The 16,309-nt window shown below is 54.1% G+C and overlaps 7 protein-coding genes across 7 annotated transcripts; 4 read left to right on the top strand and 3 right to left on the bottom strand.

The window, feature by feature from the left end:
- Positions 1-250: 250 nt before the first annotated feature.
- On the bottom strand, positions 251-1,505 carry AtWU_05543 (putative ATP binding protein; the record flags this gene model as incomplete). The annotated part of the gene is made up of 2 exons (XM_035500653.1): positions 251-1,404; positions 1,463-1,505. 2 exons carry the CDS (start codon positions 1,503-1,505, stop codon positions 251-253), a joined length of 1,197 nt encoding a protein of 398 aa, XP_035356546.1.
- A 265-nt stretch (positions 1,506-1,770) lies between these two features.
- On the top strand, positions 1,771-3,930 carry AtWU_05542 (putative cell cycle control protein (Cwf19); the record flags this gene model as incomplete). Its single annotated transcript, XM_035500652.1, has 2 exons — positions 1,771-3,054; positions 3,103-3,930. 2 exons carry the CDS (start codon positions 1,771-1,773, stop codon positions 3,928-3,930), a joined length of 2,112 nt encoding a protein of 703 aa, XP_035356545.1.
- Positions 3,931-4,397: 467 nt separating this feature from the next.
- Positions 4,398-5,772, top strand: AtWU_05541 (D-mandelate dehydrogenase-like dehydrogenase; the record flags this gene model as incomplete). The annotated part of the gene is made up of 5 exons (XM_035500651.1): positions 4,398-4,450; positions 4,581-4,795; positions 4,887-5,299; positions 5,371-5,610; positions 5,674-5,772. The coding sequence occupies 5 exons, from the start codon at positions 4,398-4,400 to the stop codon at positions 5,770-5,772; spliced, it is 1,020 nt and encodes a 339-aa protein (XP_035356544.1).
- Positions 5,773-6,285: 513 nt separating this feature from the next.
- Positions 6,286-9,040, bottom strand: AtWU_05540 (putative C6 finger domain protein; the record flags this gene model as incomplete). Its single annotated transcript, XM_035500650.1, has 3 exons — positions 6,286-7,148; positions 7,199-7,601; positions 7,958-9,040. The coding sequence occupies 3 exons, from the start codon at positions 9,038-9,040 to the stop codon at positions 6,286-6,288; spliced, it is 2,349 nt and encodes a 782-aa protein (XP_035356543.1).
- Positions 9,041-10,731: 1,691 nt separating this feature from the next.
- On the bottom strand, positions 10,732-11,667 carry AtWU_05539 (putative formin binding protein; the record flags this gene model as incomplete). The annotated part of the gene is made up of 2 exons (XM_035500649.1): positions 10,732-11,592; positions 11,644-11,667. The coding sequence occupies 2 exons, from the start codon at positions 11,665-11,667 to the stop codon at positions 10,732-10,734; spliced, it is 885 nt and encodes a 294-aa protein (XP_035356542.1).
- A 270-nt stretch (positions 11,668-11,937) lies between these two features.
- AtWU_05538 (C-14 sterol reductase) lies at positions 11,938-13,516 on the top strand (the record flags this gene model as incomplete). Its single annotated transcript, XM_035500648.1, has 3 exons — positions 11,938-11,978; positions 12,037-12,344; positions 12,414-13,516. The coding sequence occupies 3 exons, from the start codon at positions 11,938-11,940 to the stop codon at positions 13,514-13,516; spliced, it is 1,452 nt and encodes a 483-aa protein (XP_035356541.1).
- A 416-nt stretch (positions 13,517-13,932) lies between these two features.
- AtWU_05537 (uncharacterized protein) lies at positions 13,933-16,262 on the top strand (the record flags this gene model as incomplete). Its single annotated transcript, XM_035500647.1, has 3 exons — positions 13,933-13,979; positions 14,171-14,547; positions 14,608-16,262. The coding sequence occupies 3 exons, from the start codon at positions 13,933-13,935 to the stop codon at positions 16,260-16,262; spliced, it is 2,079 nt and encodes a 692-aa protein (XP_035356540.1).
- Positions 16,263-16,309: the final 47 nt, after the last annotated feature.

Here is a 16,309-nt window from a genome sequence, read left to right as displayed (position 1 = left end):
AACATATTGGCCTGGGAATGGAATTTATATTAGCTAGATGGACTGGAAATGCATTCAATGTACTGGTATGAGCAGTCACATCTAACCATGGCTTTGCCATATACGAACGTCCACTGAGAACTGATCAGTCGAACAGTATGCTTTTGAATTAAATTCTAATCATTTATTCATGATGATAAGCCAATATCAACGCCTTCGTACACCGATATATGTAGAGTCAAAATGCATGTCCCGCGAGATCATTTCCTTCCTAGTTAATGTTGCTCTTGCGCAGGTATCTGGCGAAACTGTGATCCGCATCCGAAGGAGCGCTCTGATCTGCCAGCGCATCCTTGTACCGCTGTGAGAGTCCCTCATCGTTACCCGCTGGGGGAGCACCGCCATATCCATCTTCATCGGAATCGTCATCGTCGTCGAACCCTCCCTGGCCAGCCGCATCTTCTGCCTCTTCTTCCGCTTCACTGACGGTCTCGGCTTCGTCCTTGCGCTGACGACTAGAGCTGGAGACGCTCATATCCTTCATCAGCTTGCCCAGCTCCAACTCCCGTTGGGCAGCCTTGGTCTCCTCGCGTTCCTTCTTCTTGCGCTCCAGCTCCGGCTTGTAGTCACGCTCGAACTCCTGGCGCTTCTCTTCCACGGCAGCGAAAAACTCATCAATACCATCACCCGTCATGGAACTCACACCAACGACGTTCAAGTGACGGTAAAACTCCTCCAGCATCAAGCTCATGCTGTTCAATAGCGATCCCATGTATCCACTTCCAGCGCCGAAGCCACCGGCTCCACCCTCTGCACCAAACGCACCCGACTCTTCTTCTTCCCGCAGCGCCTGCTGGAACGCATCGAAGTCGGACATCCATTCCTTGGCAAACTCGGCATCCTGCACGTCGGTCTTGTTGAAGACAAGAATCATCGGCAGCTTGGTCTTGTACAAGATACTGCAGGCGTAGAGCATGTTACTCATGAATGTGCTGGTGGAGCTGGTGCGAGGGGTATCAATGACATAGGCGATGACGGTAGGGAAGGAAGATGCCAGGGTCTCGAGGAGAATGCTTCCAGATGCGCTCCATACGAACACCTCAATCTGTCCGGGGGTGTCGACGAGGATGTGCTCAATGGGCTTGGCGGAGGGGTTGCTCGGGTTCGGAGCGGTGCGCTTCTCCAACAGGGCGATGATCTGGTCGACCTTCGTAGCGAACAAGTTGAGGGAGGTGAGAATGCCGCCGTTGGGGCCGAGGTTGTACTGCTTCATGACTTCTCTGTAGTTGATGGAGTCGCGGATGTCAATGTTGCTCTCGAAAGGAACGGAGTAGACGGCGGGGTCCAGGTTCAGCACGTAGGGAACCTTCTTCTTCGAGTGGAGATGCGAGTTGATTCTCTGCATGAAAGTCGTCTTTCCGGAGCCTAGGTAAGAGAGCTCGTCAGAAGATGAAATTGAGATGGGAGAGCAGTATCGGCATACCTGCCATGCCGACGCAGACGACGGCCACCGGTGATTGCGCCATGATGAAAAATTGGTAATAGCAAAGCTATCAAGCTCGACAGTAGTTTATGTGAAGCTTGACAAGCTAAAAGCTTCAGACAAGTCCGGATAGGATGGTGTTGAGGGGGAACAAGTGAAGCGGGGAGCCGAAGAAAAAGGAAAATGTTGCGTCGCGGGGATGGAGAGATCGGCTCGGGTGGAGTCTGGACCGCCCAGACGTCATTCCGTCCGCAGCCTTTTCTTCGCTTCTTCCTCATTTCTCTTTCCTCAGCAGCTCAACCATCACAATGACACTCGAGGATTTCGAAAAATCGCTAGCGGAGGAGCAGGAACACAGACGCGAGAAGAGCGACAGGAGTCGGCATCGCCATCACCGCGACCGCGACCGTGACCGTGACCGCAGCCGAGAGCGCAGACACCACCACCGTCGTCACCGCTCGTCCAGGTCGAGAGAGCGCGACCATGAGAGACGCCGGGATTCGCGGCGTAGCGAGGATGACGGGCATCGCCATAAGCGATCGCGCCACTCGACCGACCATGGAGATGATCGTGAGCATGAACACAAGCGCCGACACCGCGACAGCAGAGATGAGACGGACGCGCCTGCCCCGGTGGAAGAAGTCGTACAGGAAGAGCCTACGCGCATGAAGAGAGATGCCTGGATGCAGCCGGATGGACTTGATGTCGACTACGTTCAGAGACGCAATACGACGCGTTTGGAAGAGGAACCAAAGCCGAAGATGCTGCAGGCAGACTTTGAGCTGAAAATCCACGGCAAGGAGCTCAACACCCATTTACACGATTTGAAGGAGGGCAAAGTGCTGGAGGAGATTGAAGAACAACCAGCGCAGCACGAGGTGGACTATACGTTTGGTGATGAGGGTGCTCAGTGGAGAATGACTAGGCTCAAGGCTGTTTATCGGGAGGCAGAAGAGACTGGCAAATCGGTCGAGGAGGTCGCCATGAACCGGTTTGGAGACCTACGATCGTTTGATGATGCACGGGAGGAAGAAGCAGAATTGGACCGCCGCGAACGGTACGGTGAAGGTTACGTGGGCAAGGAGAAGCCTACGGGTGAACTCTTCCAGGAGAGAAAGCTGGAAGAGGATGTCCACCGCGATCCCCATGAAAATCTCCGCAGTCCCGGCAAGGAACTCGATGCTCAGGGCCAGGGAAAACCAATGGAAACTGTGCCACCGCCAAACACGACACAACATCTGGATCTGACGGCTCTCAACCGATTGAAGGCTCAAATGATGAAAGCCAAGCTCAAGCGCGCGCCAGATGCAGCCGAGCTCGAGGAGCGCTATAATGCAGCCGCAGCTGCCATGTCAAACCGGAAAGAATCCGATGTGGTGGTTCTGGGCGTTATGGAGAACCGGATGCTGGCTGGCACTCGGAACGAAGTGAAAGCAGTTGATAACCGGCGCGGCCGTGAACGCGGCAAGGTAGAGGAGAACGACGAAATGACAATCGAGGACATGGTCCAGGAAGAGCGTCGCACCCGGGGGCAATTTGGAGGCGACGGTCGACGGATGGCGGAGCGAATTGCCAAAGACTCGAAATTTGAGGTGAGTACATTACTAAAATACTCACGAATACAATGCTAACGTAGACAGAATGACCTGGAATACATGGACGACAATGCCTCCAAGCTGGCCAAGCGGGTGCACCGATCCGAGATCGACATCAAGAACATCACCATCAACGAGCTGCAAAAGATGAACCGCATCCTCGACAACTGTCCTCTCTGCCATCACGAAGACACGAATACGCCCCCCGTTGCACCCGTAGTGGCATTAGCAACGCGGGTCTTCCTCACTCTTCCCACGGAGCCCGAGCTCAACGAGGGCTGTGCCACCATTGTTCCCATCCAGCACCGCACGAACCTACTCGAGTGCGATGATGATGAATGGGAAGAAATCCGAAACTTCATGAAGAGTCTGACCCGCATGTATCATGACCAGGGCCGCGACGTGATCTTCTACGAGAACGCAGCTCAGCCGCATCGCAAGCGACACGCCGCCATGGAAGTGGTCCCTCTGCCCTACAGTCTCGGAGAGACATCTCCGGCCTTCTTCAAGGAAGCCATCCTCTCCTCGGACGCAGAGTGGTCCCAGCACCGCAAGCTGATTGACACCCTAGCCAAGTCCAAGCAAGGTATGGGACGGAGTGCCTTCCGGCGGTCGATTGCGCGGGAAATGCCCTACTTCCATGTATGGTTTGAGCTAGACGGCGGACTAGGCCATGTGGTGGAGGATGAGAACCGCTGGCCTCGGGGGGATCTTTTCGCCCGAGAAGTCATCGGAGGAATGCTGGATCTGGCGCCGGATGTGATTAAGCGGCAGGGACGCTGGCATCGCGGTGGAGATCGGCGGGTGGCTGGCTTTCAGAAGCGATGGAGAAAGTTCGACTGGACACGCGTGTTGGTGGAGGGCGCACCCTAAACTCTGGTGGAGTTAGTTCCTTAGTTAGTCTGTATAATGAGGGCGCTTCGTATGACTCACTCAGTCATCCTTAACTATAGCCATTGATGTCTATATACTCTACATCGCACCAACCGGAGATGAAGCCGAAGTGTCAACTCGATAACGGGAGCGGGGCCGTGGGGGTTATTTCCCTATCTCTGTTCTGTATAGACTGCTACCCTTTAATTCTTCTCTAATTCTTTCTTTCCTATCGGTCATTTGATTTCACTCCCTCTCAGTACTCCAAACACTGTAAGCCAATTCCCGTTCCCCAAATAGTAATCTCCTAGTGGAGTCCCACCCCCACTCGGTATATAACCGCCCGAGGATCTATCGTCGGCAACCCCCACGACATCCAACTCTCTCCAATACTTCTCTCACTACCTTCCTCCCCTCTACTCCCTAACAAAAACCCATAATCAATCAGTTACACAAATACGAAAACAATGGGCTCCAGCGACCCCAAACCCAAAGTTCTCCTCCTCGGAGACATCATCCAGTACGTTTACACCCTCCATCACTACCCATCAATCACATCATCATCATCATCATCATCCCCGCACCCAAAACACTACCCCTCCAAACAACCAACCCACCACGACATAACTAACAAGAATAATCTCTAACAGCGCCCACAAAACCTGGTCCTCCCTCTCGGACATCGCCGACCTAATCCGCCCAACAGCCACGAACCGCACCGAATTTATCCAAGAATGCCAATCGGGCGCCCTGGACGGCGTCATCGCCGCATACCGCACCTTCGACAGCGTGAAAATCACCGGTCTGGTCGACGAGGAACTCGTCAATGCGTTGCCTAAGTCGTTGGTTTATCTGGCTCATTGTGGTATGCCAACCCTACCCTACAATACACTACAAGCCCTCCCGACACCACTATCGAAACGAACAAACATGCTAAAGAATGATTCTAAATGCAGGAGCCGGCTACGACCAAATCGACCCGCACGCATGCAGCGCACGATCCCCAACCCCCATTCGGATCTCCAACGTCCCCACAGCCGTGGACGACGCCACCGCCGATGTAAACATGTTCCTGATCATCGGAGCACTGCGGAACTTCAACGCGGGCATGCACGCCCTCCGCGAAGGCAAGTGGCGGGGCCAGCCTGCGCCGCGACTGGGACATGACCCGCAGGGTAAGGTGCTGGGGATTCTGGGGATGGGAGGAATCGGGAGGAATTTGAAGAAGAAGGCGGAGGCGTTTGGGATGCAGGTGATTTATCATAATCGGAGGAAGTTGAGTGAGGAGTTGGCGGATGGGGCGAGGTATGTGAGTTTTGATGAGTTGTTGGCGGAGAGTGATGTGGTTAGTTTGAATTTGCCGTTGAATGTGAGTGTCTTTTTCCCCAATGGCCTTTGGGTGGTTTGGCTTGGGGGTATGTATGTGCTGACGATAGATAGAAACATACTCGCCATATTATCAGCACGGCTGAGTTCGCCAAGATGAAGGATGGTGTCGTGGTTGTTAATACTGCGCGCGGTGCTGTCATGGATGAGGAGGCGCTCGTGCAGGCGCTTGATAGTGGGAAGGTGTATTCCGCTGGGTTGGATGTCTTTGAGGAGGAGCCCACGGTGCATCCGGGTTTGGTCCGCAATCCGAATGTCTTGTTGGTGCCGCATATGGGTACTTGGACTGTTGAGGTGAGTGTTCCATTACTATCATAATCGTGGTGATCTATCTCAGTACTAATGCTATGGATGCAGACGCAAACTGGCATGGAGGAGTGGGCGATAGAGAATGTCCGCATGGCGCTGGAGACGGGCAAGTTGAAGAGTCCGATCCCAGAGCAGGCGGATCTATGATACCATATTGTACACAGTACATACAATAGACTACGATAGATGGGGCCAGTCGGAAATACATATATACAAGATGTTCATTATTCATTCTTCTGCAAAAAAAGACTCGCGGCTTGTCAGGGCATCCCCATTCAAGCAAGCGAATTGAGCCATGATATAGATAGATAATCGACAAGAATGTAAACCACCACCTTATCAGCAATGCAGCCGTAATAACGCCATGAAAACTGCCATCCAGCTGCAGCGAAACTGAAGCGAATCAACTCCGGAGTCGTGATGCGACGGCTTCCCCGTATGTCCGCGGTCCGGGAGAGAAGCATGGCCCACCAACCGGTTCCATCCAATCTGGGCCAGAGTTGGGGAAAATGTGAACAATAAGCTGGCAACAATGAATGAGCAAAGCAAAGTAAAGAGAAAGGAAAATCTAGTTAAACATCATCAAAGGTAGTCGCCAATCGCTTTTTCATATTACAGGTCGCAAATAGATATCGTCAGTGCATGCCAGCCGGCTCGGATCTACTCCCGCGAGACAATCCAGGACCGAACCACCATGCCGCATATGCGCTTGATCACCTGGGTGGTGCCTTTGCCGCCCGCTTCCTGCTCCAGGAACTTCTGCGCCACGTACAGCTTCGCCCCCGCGTCCTTCTCGTTCGTCGTAATTGGTTGCGGGAAGCTGCGCGGGAAGTCTGCCCACCGCTGGCCCAGATGCCGGGCAATGGCAATCGAGTAGATCACGTCACGGTTCTCAAAGGTATCCAGCAAGGTACGGCACCGTGCGAGCGTGTCATCGATCTCCTTGGCCGAGCTCGCTTCGTTATCGTGCAGCGTCAAGAAGTGTCCGATCGCGCTCCAGAAATCCAACGACCGCTGCGTCAGCTGATCGGGCAACAAAGGAGGGTTGGCCGCTGGTTCCCGGGTTGGAAACTGCGCCAGCGGGTTCGAGTCCAGGTGTTCTCCCGTGATCATCGACTCAATGACATCCAACCGCTTGGCAGCAGCCAAAAGATCGAATTCTGGTTGGGTTCCCGTAGAGACATTCATCACATGGCGACACAAAGTCATGGAGCTCCAGACGACCGACGCTTCGAAGCTCTCCAACCGCGCCAGCACATTGGGATCGCCCAGGTTGGGATCATTGAACGCATCGATCAACGCAGAGTACTCAGCCATGAGCTGCGCGTTGGCCAAAAGATGTGTCAATGCCTTCTCCTGGAACCACCGAGTCTCGAAGAACTTGTCAATGGCGGGGGCGTATGTCGCCAGGAAGACTGCCTGAATTTCTTCCAGACGGTTTGGCGGGAGGGAGGTGATCGGGTGAGGGGGAGGAGGCGGAATGCCGCGTAGCGCGAGAAGGTCGCTGATCTGAACTTGTTTTACTGCTCACAGTTAACAGACGTACCGCAAAACACGTTTGGATAAAGCTTACATCTGACGTTGGTCGGCTCTGACGGGGTAGCGCTGGTGCTTGTCATGGCGGGATTGACCGTCGGCTGCAGACCTCCCTCCACGGCATGCTGAATGCTGGCCATGTTGCTATTGTTGTTCACGTCCAGCGATGGGTCAATTGCAGTGCCGTAATCGTAGCGTTCACTCGGCGGGGCGGGCGACTCAGACGGGGCAAACGGTTGGGAGGCAGCTGGCATGTAACCCGGAGGCGCAGCGGGATATGAAGTGGAGGGATCCTGAGGATTGACCACCAAGGAAGGATGAGGATTGGGAGCAGGCTGAATGGCGGAAGGCGTGGGTTGCTGCTTAAACACGGGGTCGTAACCTAAGCATTCACGCTTGCTCTTGACACAGTTGCGGCAGACAGGATGCCCTTCGTCACACTAATAATAACGGTCAGTGGCAAGTCTCAGCCGACAGAGAGTGGTCTGCTAGAGCTTTGGAAAATAATGAAACAGAAGAATAAGCACGAGGAAGGAGGTTGAGGGATGGCAGCGAAAAAAGGGCAGCGCAGGCAGGCGGGGAGCACAGCGATAGGCGAGTGGGCGCAAACAACAACAAGCGACCGGCGGGGTTGCTGCTGCACAAGCGAAAGGCCCGCCCCTCCGCCATTCCTTCCTCTCCCCGCCTCTCTGTGCCTTTCTAAACTCAACTGCATCCCCCTTTCTCTTCCTCCAATCCCGTCGCAATTATTGCTGAGGGGTCGAATTTCTTTCTGTCATAATTTGCTGGTACGTACCTTGATTCTTCGCTTACGACAGGTGAGACACCCCGTCTTCGTCCGACGTTTCACCTCCTTCTTATGCCGTCCGCCCGATAACAGCTTGTTGGGATCTCCCGGTAGCTGATAGCGCATCTGCGCGTTTGCATTCATGCCCATTTGCCCGACATTGGTAGGGTATCCGGTCATGTACTGGCCCACTGACGGCATCGGAGGCATATTGGATGGCATCGGTGAGCCAATAGGTGCCTGGGGAATCTGCGACGATTGTCCCGAAATGGCATGATGATCCATGGGCTGCATCGAAGGCGCATTCATTGAGGGGGAATGGCTCTGGTGGTTGTGGTACATGTCCGATCCTTGTTGCGGCTGCTGTTGCTGCTGCTGATACTGATGCGGCTGTGGCTGCCCCGGCGTATATTGCTGCGGCTGCTGCGACGGTGTATGTTGTGGCGCAGGCGTAGACTGATGGGAGGGTGAATGTGAATGCTGCGGTGGCTGCGCATATTGCTGATGATATGGCTGCTGCGGTTGAGGGGTCTGACCCGGCGTCGTCTGCTGCTGCTGCTGCCCTGGCTGCGGCTGATGTTGTTGCTGCAGTGGTTGCGACTGTTGCTGGGCTGGCTGTTGCAGCGGGGTGCCATTCACAGGAGACTGATACGTAGGAGCAGGCGTAGATGACTGCCCGGATTGCTCGGTAAAATCAAAGCTGGACGTTCCTGGCCCTGAGTGCGTAGGCTCCGACATATGACCTTCGTTGGTCAACGACTTGGTGTCAGGAAAGGAAAAGTCAGGCTCTCCGCCCGGCAAATGCCCATCTGCAGCCGGCAGTGTGGTGTCCAGTGGTGGCAGCGAGGTGTCAATGGGCGGCAAGGAGGGTATTGTCGCGTCGATCGGGGGCAGCGAATGATCAAGGTTTGGTAGGTGATCGTCCATTGCCGGCATAGTAGAATCGATCGGAGGCAGAGATGTGTCTATCGGTGGAAGGGAATGGTCTGTCGTTGTCGACTGCGTGGTCTCAACAGGTGGTAGTTCGGTCGATTCAGGAGCCGGGTTAGGCGGCTCGCCCGACGTGTTCGTCGGCTCTGTAGTGTCGGCCATCTCAATGGTGAAGTATATTCACTTGGGAGCTCGAGAACACTGGATAAATGAATGTTGAATAAGATCAAACCGGCAGTGAAATGAGGACTTGTCGAGGACACGTAGAACTCTGCGGCTGAAAGAACTTGCAGGGGTGCAACGATCGCGAGGTGCTATTTTCTCTAGTCTGGAAGACAGGCGTGTTAGTGACCAGACCTCGGCCCAGAAATTCCATGCACCCTCAAAAGCACCGCAACTGCCGCCCGAAGTGGTATCTGGCTGTGAATGTAAGGGACAGTCAACGGGTTCCGGCGTCTGGGTTTGCGCATGGTCGCGACGGAGTGAGCTGCTGTTGAGGCTCCACGGCTTGACCGCGCATCGGAGGACTTTCATAGGCCACGACTCTCGAGTCGATGGCCAGAAACTCAACGGAGCAGTCTGCAGGATGGTCTTTCTCGAAATTTGCAGATCCGATGGCAGTGCTGGTATCGGAAGCCAGGTGACGTTGAATGCGACCGTCAGGGAATTCCCTCCATGTCGCCCAAACGTGGCACTTCAACGGCGCAACCACCACAGACGTTTGCCATCTCGTAACATCCAACGGCCATCCCGGACCTTCATTTCTTTTCTGCGAGCGTCGACTCTTGTGCGAGCGGCCAAATCCCCGACTGGAGAAGGGAAGGCAGCGGAGTTGGGCGGGCGCGTTTCGGGAGGCAGGCAGATCGGGGCAGGCAAATGGGAAAGAAGCTCTCGTTAACTTACCATGCACTGGGCCAGATAAGCGAAAAGAAGCGAGCCGAATGACTATAGCACCAAAACACGCAATTCGGCACCAGACAGTCTCCGCATTAGGGGTGGGGGTTGGAGCTGGGATTGCGATTAAAATTGTTGTTGCGCCCGCAAAAGAGAAAGAAAGAGAGAAGAGCTTCGGGCCCGCTTGAAGACTCTCTTTTCTCCCCCGGACTTTTGCCAACGCTTGCCAGTTTTGCGCCAAATTTCCATCTGCAGAGAAAAAAAAAAGGAACCAGCCAGTGGCAACTCAACCCGACAACCATGAATGGCTGCACGCGTCTATTTAACAACAACACTCATTTAGATTCAATTTAGAAGCTGTATGAGATTATACTAATTGATAATATTGATGGAACACTATATGACCGTATAGTCTCAACTATCTCCATCATCATCCCAGCTAGAAGCCTTGGCTAAACCTCAGCTGGTCTTTAAATACGTTCCCTATGATATATGAACCCGCCGTTCTACTTGTGTCTATCTGATAGTGTCGTCTCTCTTTGTATGATGTCGATATCATATCATTCTTGTAGACCAGCTTGGTAGATGACTGCATGTATCCCCATGGAAGCAGTCCAGCATCTGTCACCGGTCTGTGCACAACTCGGACCAGCCGTTCTTGATATCCAGCTTCAGGTTCCACACTTGTAGTTCTGTAGATGCCATATTAAGTCATCTGTACGCTGCTAGGCTTCGGATTCCTTGAACACGATATAGACTTGACATCATAATCGCGTTACCATCGGTCCTTCTTCAGCAATGTTTGCTAGGCCCCAGCCGCCTGGCAGATGCGATCAACCAGTTCCATTTTGCTGACGATAATGCATCGTCAGAAAATATTGCAGTGGAGTAATTATGAGAACCGCCGACAGGTAACAGCTCCACGTAATTTCGTAAAATGCTGGCCGTAATGGGTGCCGTTACTTTCTCATGACCTTGGCCTTGCGCTTCTTGAAAATGACTCCCGTAGCTGGAGCGTCTTCCGGCTCCTCTTTTGTCACAGGAGCCGAGAGAGCAGTCTCACTCTCCTGCTTGACCTGAGACGGCTCACCGGTCTCAGGAGCTGCTGCATCCCCTCCTGACTTGACCGGCACGAACTGGCCCTTTACGGTTTCCGATGCATTTTCAGGCTCCGGCTCCGGCGCCGACTCAGCAGGTGTTGAAGGTTTACCCTTTTTGATATCTTTCGTAGACTCCAAAAGAGCATCAAGATCAGTGTCCTCTTGGGCGCCGGGATAGACTCGGGTCCGGGAGCCCCAGCCCTTACTGACGAATCGTTCAGCTTCTTGTTTTGCCTCTTCCTCCTCCTCGTCTCGCTCTTCATGCTTTCGTTTGCGTACCCCTAATGACTGGCTGGCCTTTGATTCCTCCGAAGGTTGTACAACTTTCTCCGACAGCGTTTGCCACTCTCCGGCCAAAGCCATCTCACTGCGGTATTCTTCCGGAATAGCAATACCCATTTCCGCTAGTTGTGCCATTTGTCGCTTTCTTTCTTCCAAAGAAACAGGTCGCTCCTGAGGTTTGGGCGCCGGTGCGGGCGCACGTTTCCAGGGCGCAGCATCCCCGTCTTTCCCACCCGCAGGTCCGGCCACGGTCTGGCGCAGTCGCTCAACCTCATTCTTCGCTCTTTGTGCTTCGCGCTGTTGTTGTTCATTGTTCCGATGGATGTCGCGAAGGAAGCGCTTCAGATTACCCTGATGTTTGGCCGTAGCCTCATGTTGAGACTTTTCGAAGGCGGTATCGCGAATGAAGATCTTGCATTGCTTGCACCAAAACTTGGGCTATGTCGAAGTCAGTGCTGAGACACGGGAGATGGGAAAGCTTCTGCCTACCGCTGATTTCCAATACTCCGCCATGGTTGTGGACCACTTGTCTGAATTCTTTCTGTAATCGGCCGGAGGATGGATGGACTGCCGGTTGCCAAGATGATATCACGCTGCTCGCTGCGTTCCCGACCCGGTGCCGCTAGTCCCAAAGGGGAATTTAGTTGTCGCCTGCCCTGTACTCTGTGAGACTATAAAGACTCAAAGAGACCTTCAGGTCTTTAGATTAGAAATGAAATATTCAACCACATTGGTTTGTTTAGCAGCCTATTACGCCTTACTGGCGATATATTACTTGTTGTGATGGCTTCTTCTACGGTGGTCGAGTACGAGTTTGGTGGACCGTAAGCACAAGCCTAACCCGGACCTTTTGGCCTTGATCTATTGACGAATTACCGGTAGCCTAGGAGCCACTGCCATCACCATTGGCCTACCTCTACTCCTGACTTTCTTTGCCTTCGGCTGTAACGATGTATCGGGCTGTCCTGTACCTTCGCTGTTGAGCCCTCGCACTTTCACTTGGGAGAAATGGGCCGCGGAGACCGGGTGGCCTGAAGGTGGAATTTGGGCACTCTTCGACTGGAAAGTGACCGTTGCAGTGCTGGCATACTATGTCTTTGTCTTACTCCTCTGGAGACTTCTCCCAGCGCAGAAGGTTCATGGCACTAAACTGGTCCATCACGGTCGTCCCCTCGAGTACCGCATGAATGGTAATTATATACATCCATGTCCCAGGCTGTCATGTGCTTCGGTTGAACTGCGCTGACAATCCTTAACAGCATTCTCGACCAGCGTTGCCGTTTTCGCTGTTTGCGCAATCGGCACATACTTGCAAGGCGCCGAATTTCCCGTGTGGGCGTATATCGTGGATCACTATGTGCAAATCTTGACGGCCAATGTGTTGATATCATTTGCCCTCGCCACCTACCTCTATATCAGCAGCTTCAGCGTGGACACCAATTACCCCAATAAGGATCTTCGCGAACTAGCGGCCGGTGGGAGGACAGGCAATATCATCTACGATTTCTACATTGGTCGGGAGTTGAACCCCCGCGTCACTCTTCCACTCTTTGGGGAGATCGACATTAAAACTTGGTGCGAGATGTATCCTGGCTTGACTGGTTGGATACTGCTTGATCTTGCCTTTGTCGCCAAGCAATATCGCAATTTTGGCTATGTCTCCGACAGCATTCTATTGATCACCTTCTTTCAGGGGTTCTACGTGCTCAACAGCCATTATAATGAATTAGGGCTTCTGACTATGATGGATATCACCACTGATGGCATGGGGTTTATGCTCTCCTTTGGCGATCTCGTCTGGGTGCCCTTCCTATACTCAACACAATGTCGTTATTTGTCTGTCTATCCGCTGCAGCTGGGGTGGTTGAACATCGCAGCTGTGAGCGCCGTCTTTGCCCTGGGACTGTATATTTTCCGGGCCGCCAACGATCAGAAGCACATGTTCCGCACGCACCCCAACGATCCGAGTGTGGCAGGCCTGTCGTACATTCAAACTAAGCGGGGAACTAGACTACTCACAGCTGGATGGTGGGGAATGTCACGCCACATCAACTACTTTGGGGATTGGCTACAAGCATTGCCCTTCAGTCTGCCCACGGGCATTGCAGGGTATCTCATCTATCCGGCAGGGAGCATTGTGGCGGCCTCTCAGAGCTTCCAGATGATAGACGGGCGCAAGGTCGTCCAGGGCGAAGCCCAAGGCTGGGGAATAATCTTCACCTACTTCTACGTGCTGTACTTTGCAATCTTGTTGATGCACCGGGAACGTAGAGACGATGCTATGTGTGCGGCAAAGTATGGCGAAGACTGGGAGAAGTATAGGCGGGCAGTCCGGTGGAGAATCCTGCCCTGGATATATTAGACTTCGATATATGGGTAGCTGAGCTAAGTATAATTAAGTAGAATCAAGTGTATGGAGTCTTATATGCTAGCCAATCATCAGTGTTCCGAAGGCTCAAATAAGATGATGGTAGTCTGCAGATAGCGGAGATGAGGGTAATCCTCCCTACAACTCTGATGGTTGGCAGGGCAACGGGAACAAACGGCGGCCGGACCAACAACAGCAAATCCACTTCACTCTCCTCCATCATCCTGCTCGCGTTGGGATATTCCCGTGTTACTCAGTATCGCTATTCGGTATCATCCTTTTATCTCAGCGAAGCCCGGTAAATTATCTCGTTATTTTCTACAAATTCACCATCTACCGGCTTCAAGTCCCTCCTTCCCGATCTCGCTTGACGTCAGCGCCGAAACACAACATTCCGCCGCGGATTCACCATGAAGATGGCGGACTTCGTCTGTCCTTCCGACACATTCCAGGCATAGTGAGTCCATCCTTCTCTTTGGGCGGCCTAAATGTCCGCTGTCTGTTTGGAACTCAATGTGGGAGATCTGTTGCGCCACCGCCATGTTGCGGCCCCCCTTTTCTCCCACCATCGACAGTTCTCCGATAAACATCATTCAGCCGTGATCGACGCCTTGTTTTCCCCTCACTAACATCTTACTCTCTCTGCAGCCCTCCACATCTACGGACCACCTTCTCTCAAGAAGACCGATTCAGATTTACCCCCGTCAAAGCTACCAGAGCCGCCCCCCGTCCCTGGGAACGCAAACCATCAACCGCATTCCGCGCCCGCGGCAAGTCGCGTAAGGTCTGGAAGCGCTTTCGCACTTCATTTAACAGCATGAAAGCTCTGCAGCAATTGATTGCGGCAGAGCGTCACACCGTCGACGACGACTTACATTTGGAGATCAACACATCGCGGAACCCCGGCCTCCGCCGCGGTGTCAAGCGCAGGTGTTTCGCTCTGGAAGCGGACGCCTTGGAGGATAGTGTGCGCGGGCGCTCGTTCTTGGAAACACAGTGGGAGTCCGAGGTTAATGGACGGCGACGTGAGTTTATCCACCTGGTGCTATAAGAGATTATCCAGTCGGATGGACTAACGACCCCAGGCAAACTTCCCCTAATCTACAGTGACTTTGTCGACATCCCCGATGAGCCGGTTGAAAACGACAGCCTACAACCAGAAGAGTCGTGTGACGATGTGAAGGACGACCAGGAAGAGCCCACGTCGACGTTGGAGGAAGAGCTCGCGGAGAACCCTGCCGATATGGACGAATCCCCCAGCCTGATCCCGGAAACCCCCACTAAATTGGCGTCCGACGCAGCCTATAGCCGCTCGCTACATGGCCTGTCGCCGCTAGTGGTTGGTGGCATGGTGTTCGGCACTCCAGACTTAAGAACCCGCGAGGACGTCGAACAGCCGACTGTGCATCTGTCCGACGCAATTGAAGACGAACCTACGACTCCGCAGGATGATGGCCATGATGAAAGCACGGTTTCTACGATGATCGGTGAAGAGCACACCGACGAAGAGCCGACTATGCCTGTCGACGTAGAAACTCTAGACGAACCGGCCGCGGCTACGGTCGCTGCACCTGTGCAGGAATTAACGAGTGCGCAGGAGTCAACGCTCGTTCGGTCGGCACTCCGAAGCTCATTGGACGGAGAAGATACTGAATTGCTCAACAACTTCTTGTCCAAGGCCAAAGCTAAGCGCGAGGCCAAAGCCGCTATGGTCACCCAGGAGCAGGAGCCTGAAAAGAGTGAGCCTGAACCGGAGGTGCCGGTTGTTGTTGCGTCTCCCACACCGGCGCGCCGCGCGTTGGAGGACCTTGACACCAACTCGCCCTCACCGCAGAAGCCTCAACCGTCGCCTACGAAGGAGAAAGATGAGGCCAGTCCGCAGCCATCTAGCCCTCGACGCAGCACTCGACCTCGCACCGTTCGCTCTTCCAACCTGTTGACAACCATTACCGCTGCAGCTGCAGTACGCAACACACTGTCACTCCGCCGTGCCAAGGGCACAGAATTCGTCTTCTTGCAGCGCACCGAGGCCCAGGAGCTGGCCCTTACGACGCGGCGAAACACGCGACTGAATAAGGGCAATGCACAGGCACCGAAGTTCGTTTTGCAGGGTCTCACACGCAAGTCGCCATCTGGGAAGAAGGCCGACACCGCCCCTTGCACAGATAGCGAGACGACAGGAGACGTCTCGGAGCGACCACACAAAACGGCAAAGAAGCATGTGTCGTGGAACGACGAGGAACTGGTGCAGTTCGACGACGGATCAGAGGCAGCAAAGGGCGACGAGCATGACGTTGCGAGCCGCGGAAGCAAGGGCAAAACCCCCGAGAAAAGAAAGGCAGCCAGTAGCCGAACAACGCGGTCTCAAGTGGCGCAGAAGAGTGGTGGGGAGGATCGCGCCGATGCAGCGGCTACTGCACCCGCTACTGCAACGCCTCGGACGCGGCGCGTGCGCCGGCTGGGTCCCGGAGCACCCAAAGCCGACTCGACGGCTGCAACAGCCGTCAGCAATGTTTCCCTGTCCTCTCCGTCGTCGCCCAGCAGCGACAACAGCGCGAGCACGGCCGAGCAGCGCAAGAAGCTGACCCCCAAGTCGCCGAGGCGGGTCCCGGCGACGCCGTCGAAGCCTGCAAGCGACAGCATCAAGACATCACTCCGCAGCAGTAGCGCGAAGACCAACCTGCTGAAGATCAACGCTGGGTCGACGCCAGTGCCTCGGAAGATGCGTCCGCGCGCGTGAATATGATATTGTTGATATCCTCGTTTGCTTTCTCGTTTATTTGGCGT

The sequence above is a fragment of the Aspergillus tubingensis genome (genome assembly GCF_013340325.1).
Source record: "Aspergillus tubingensis WU-2223L DNA, scaffold_7, whole genome shotgun sequence".
NCBI lineage: Eukaryota > Fungi > Ascomycota > Eurotiomycetes > Eurotiales > Aspergillaceae > Aspergillus > Aspergillus tubingensis.
Note: the sequence above shows the minus strand (reverse complement) of the source record. Positions and strands in the feature narration are given on the sequence as shown.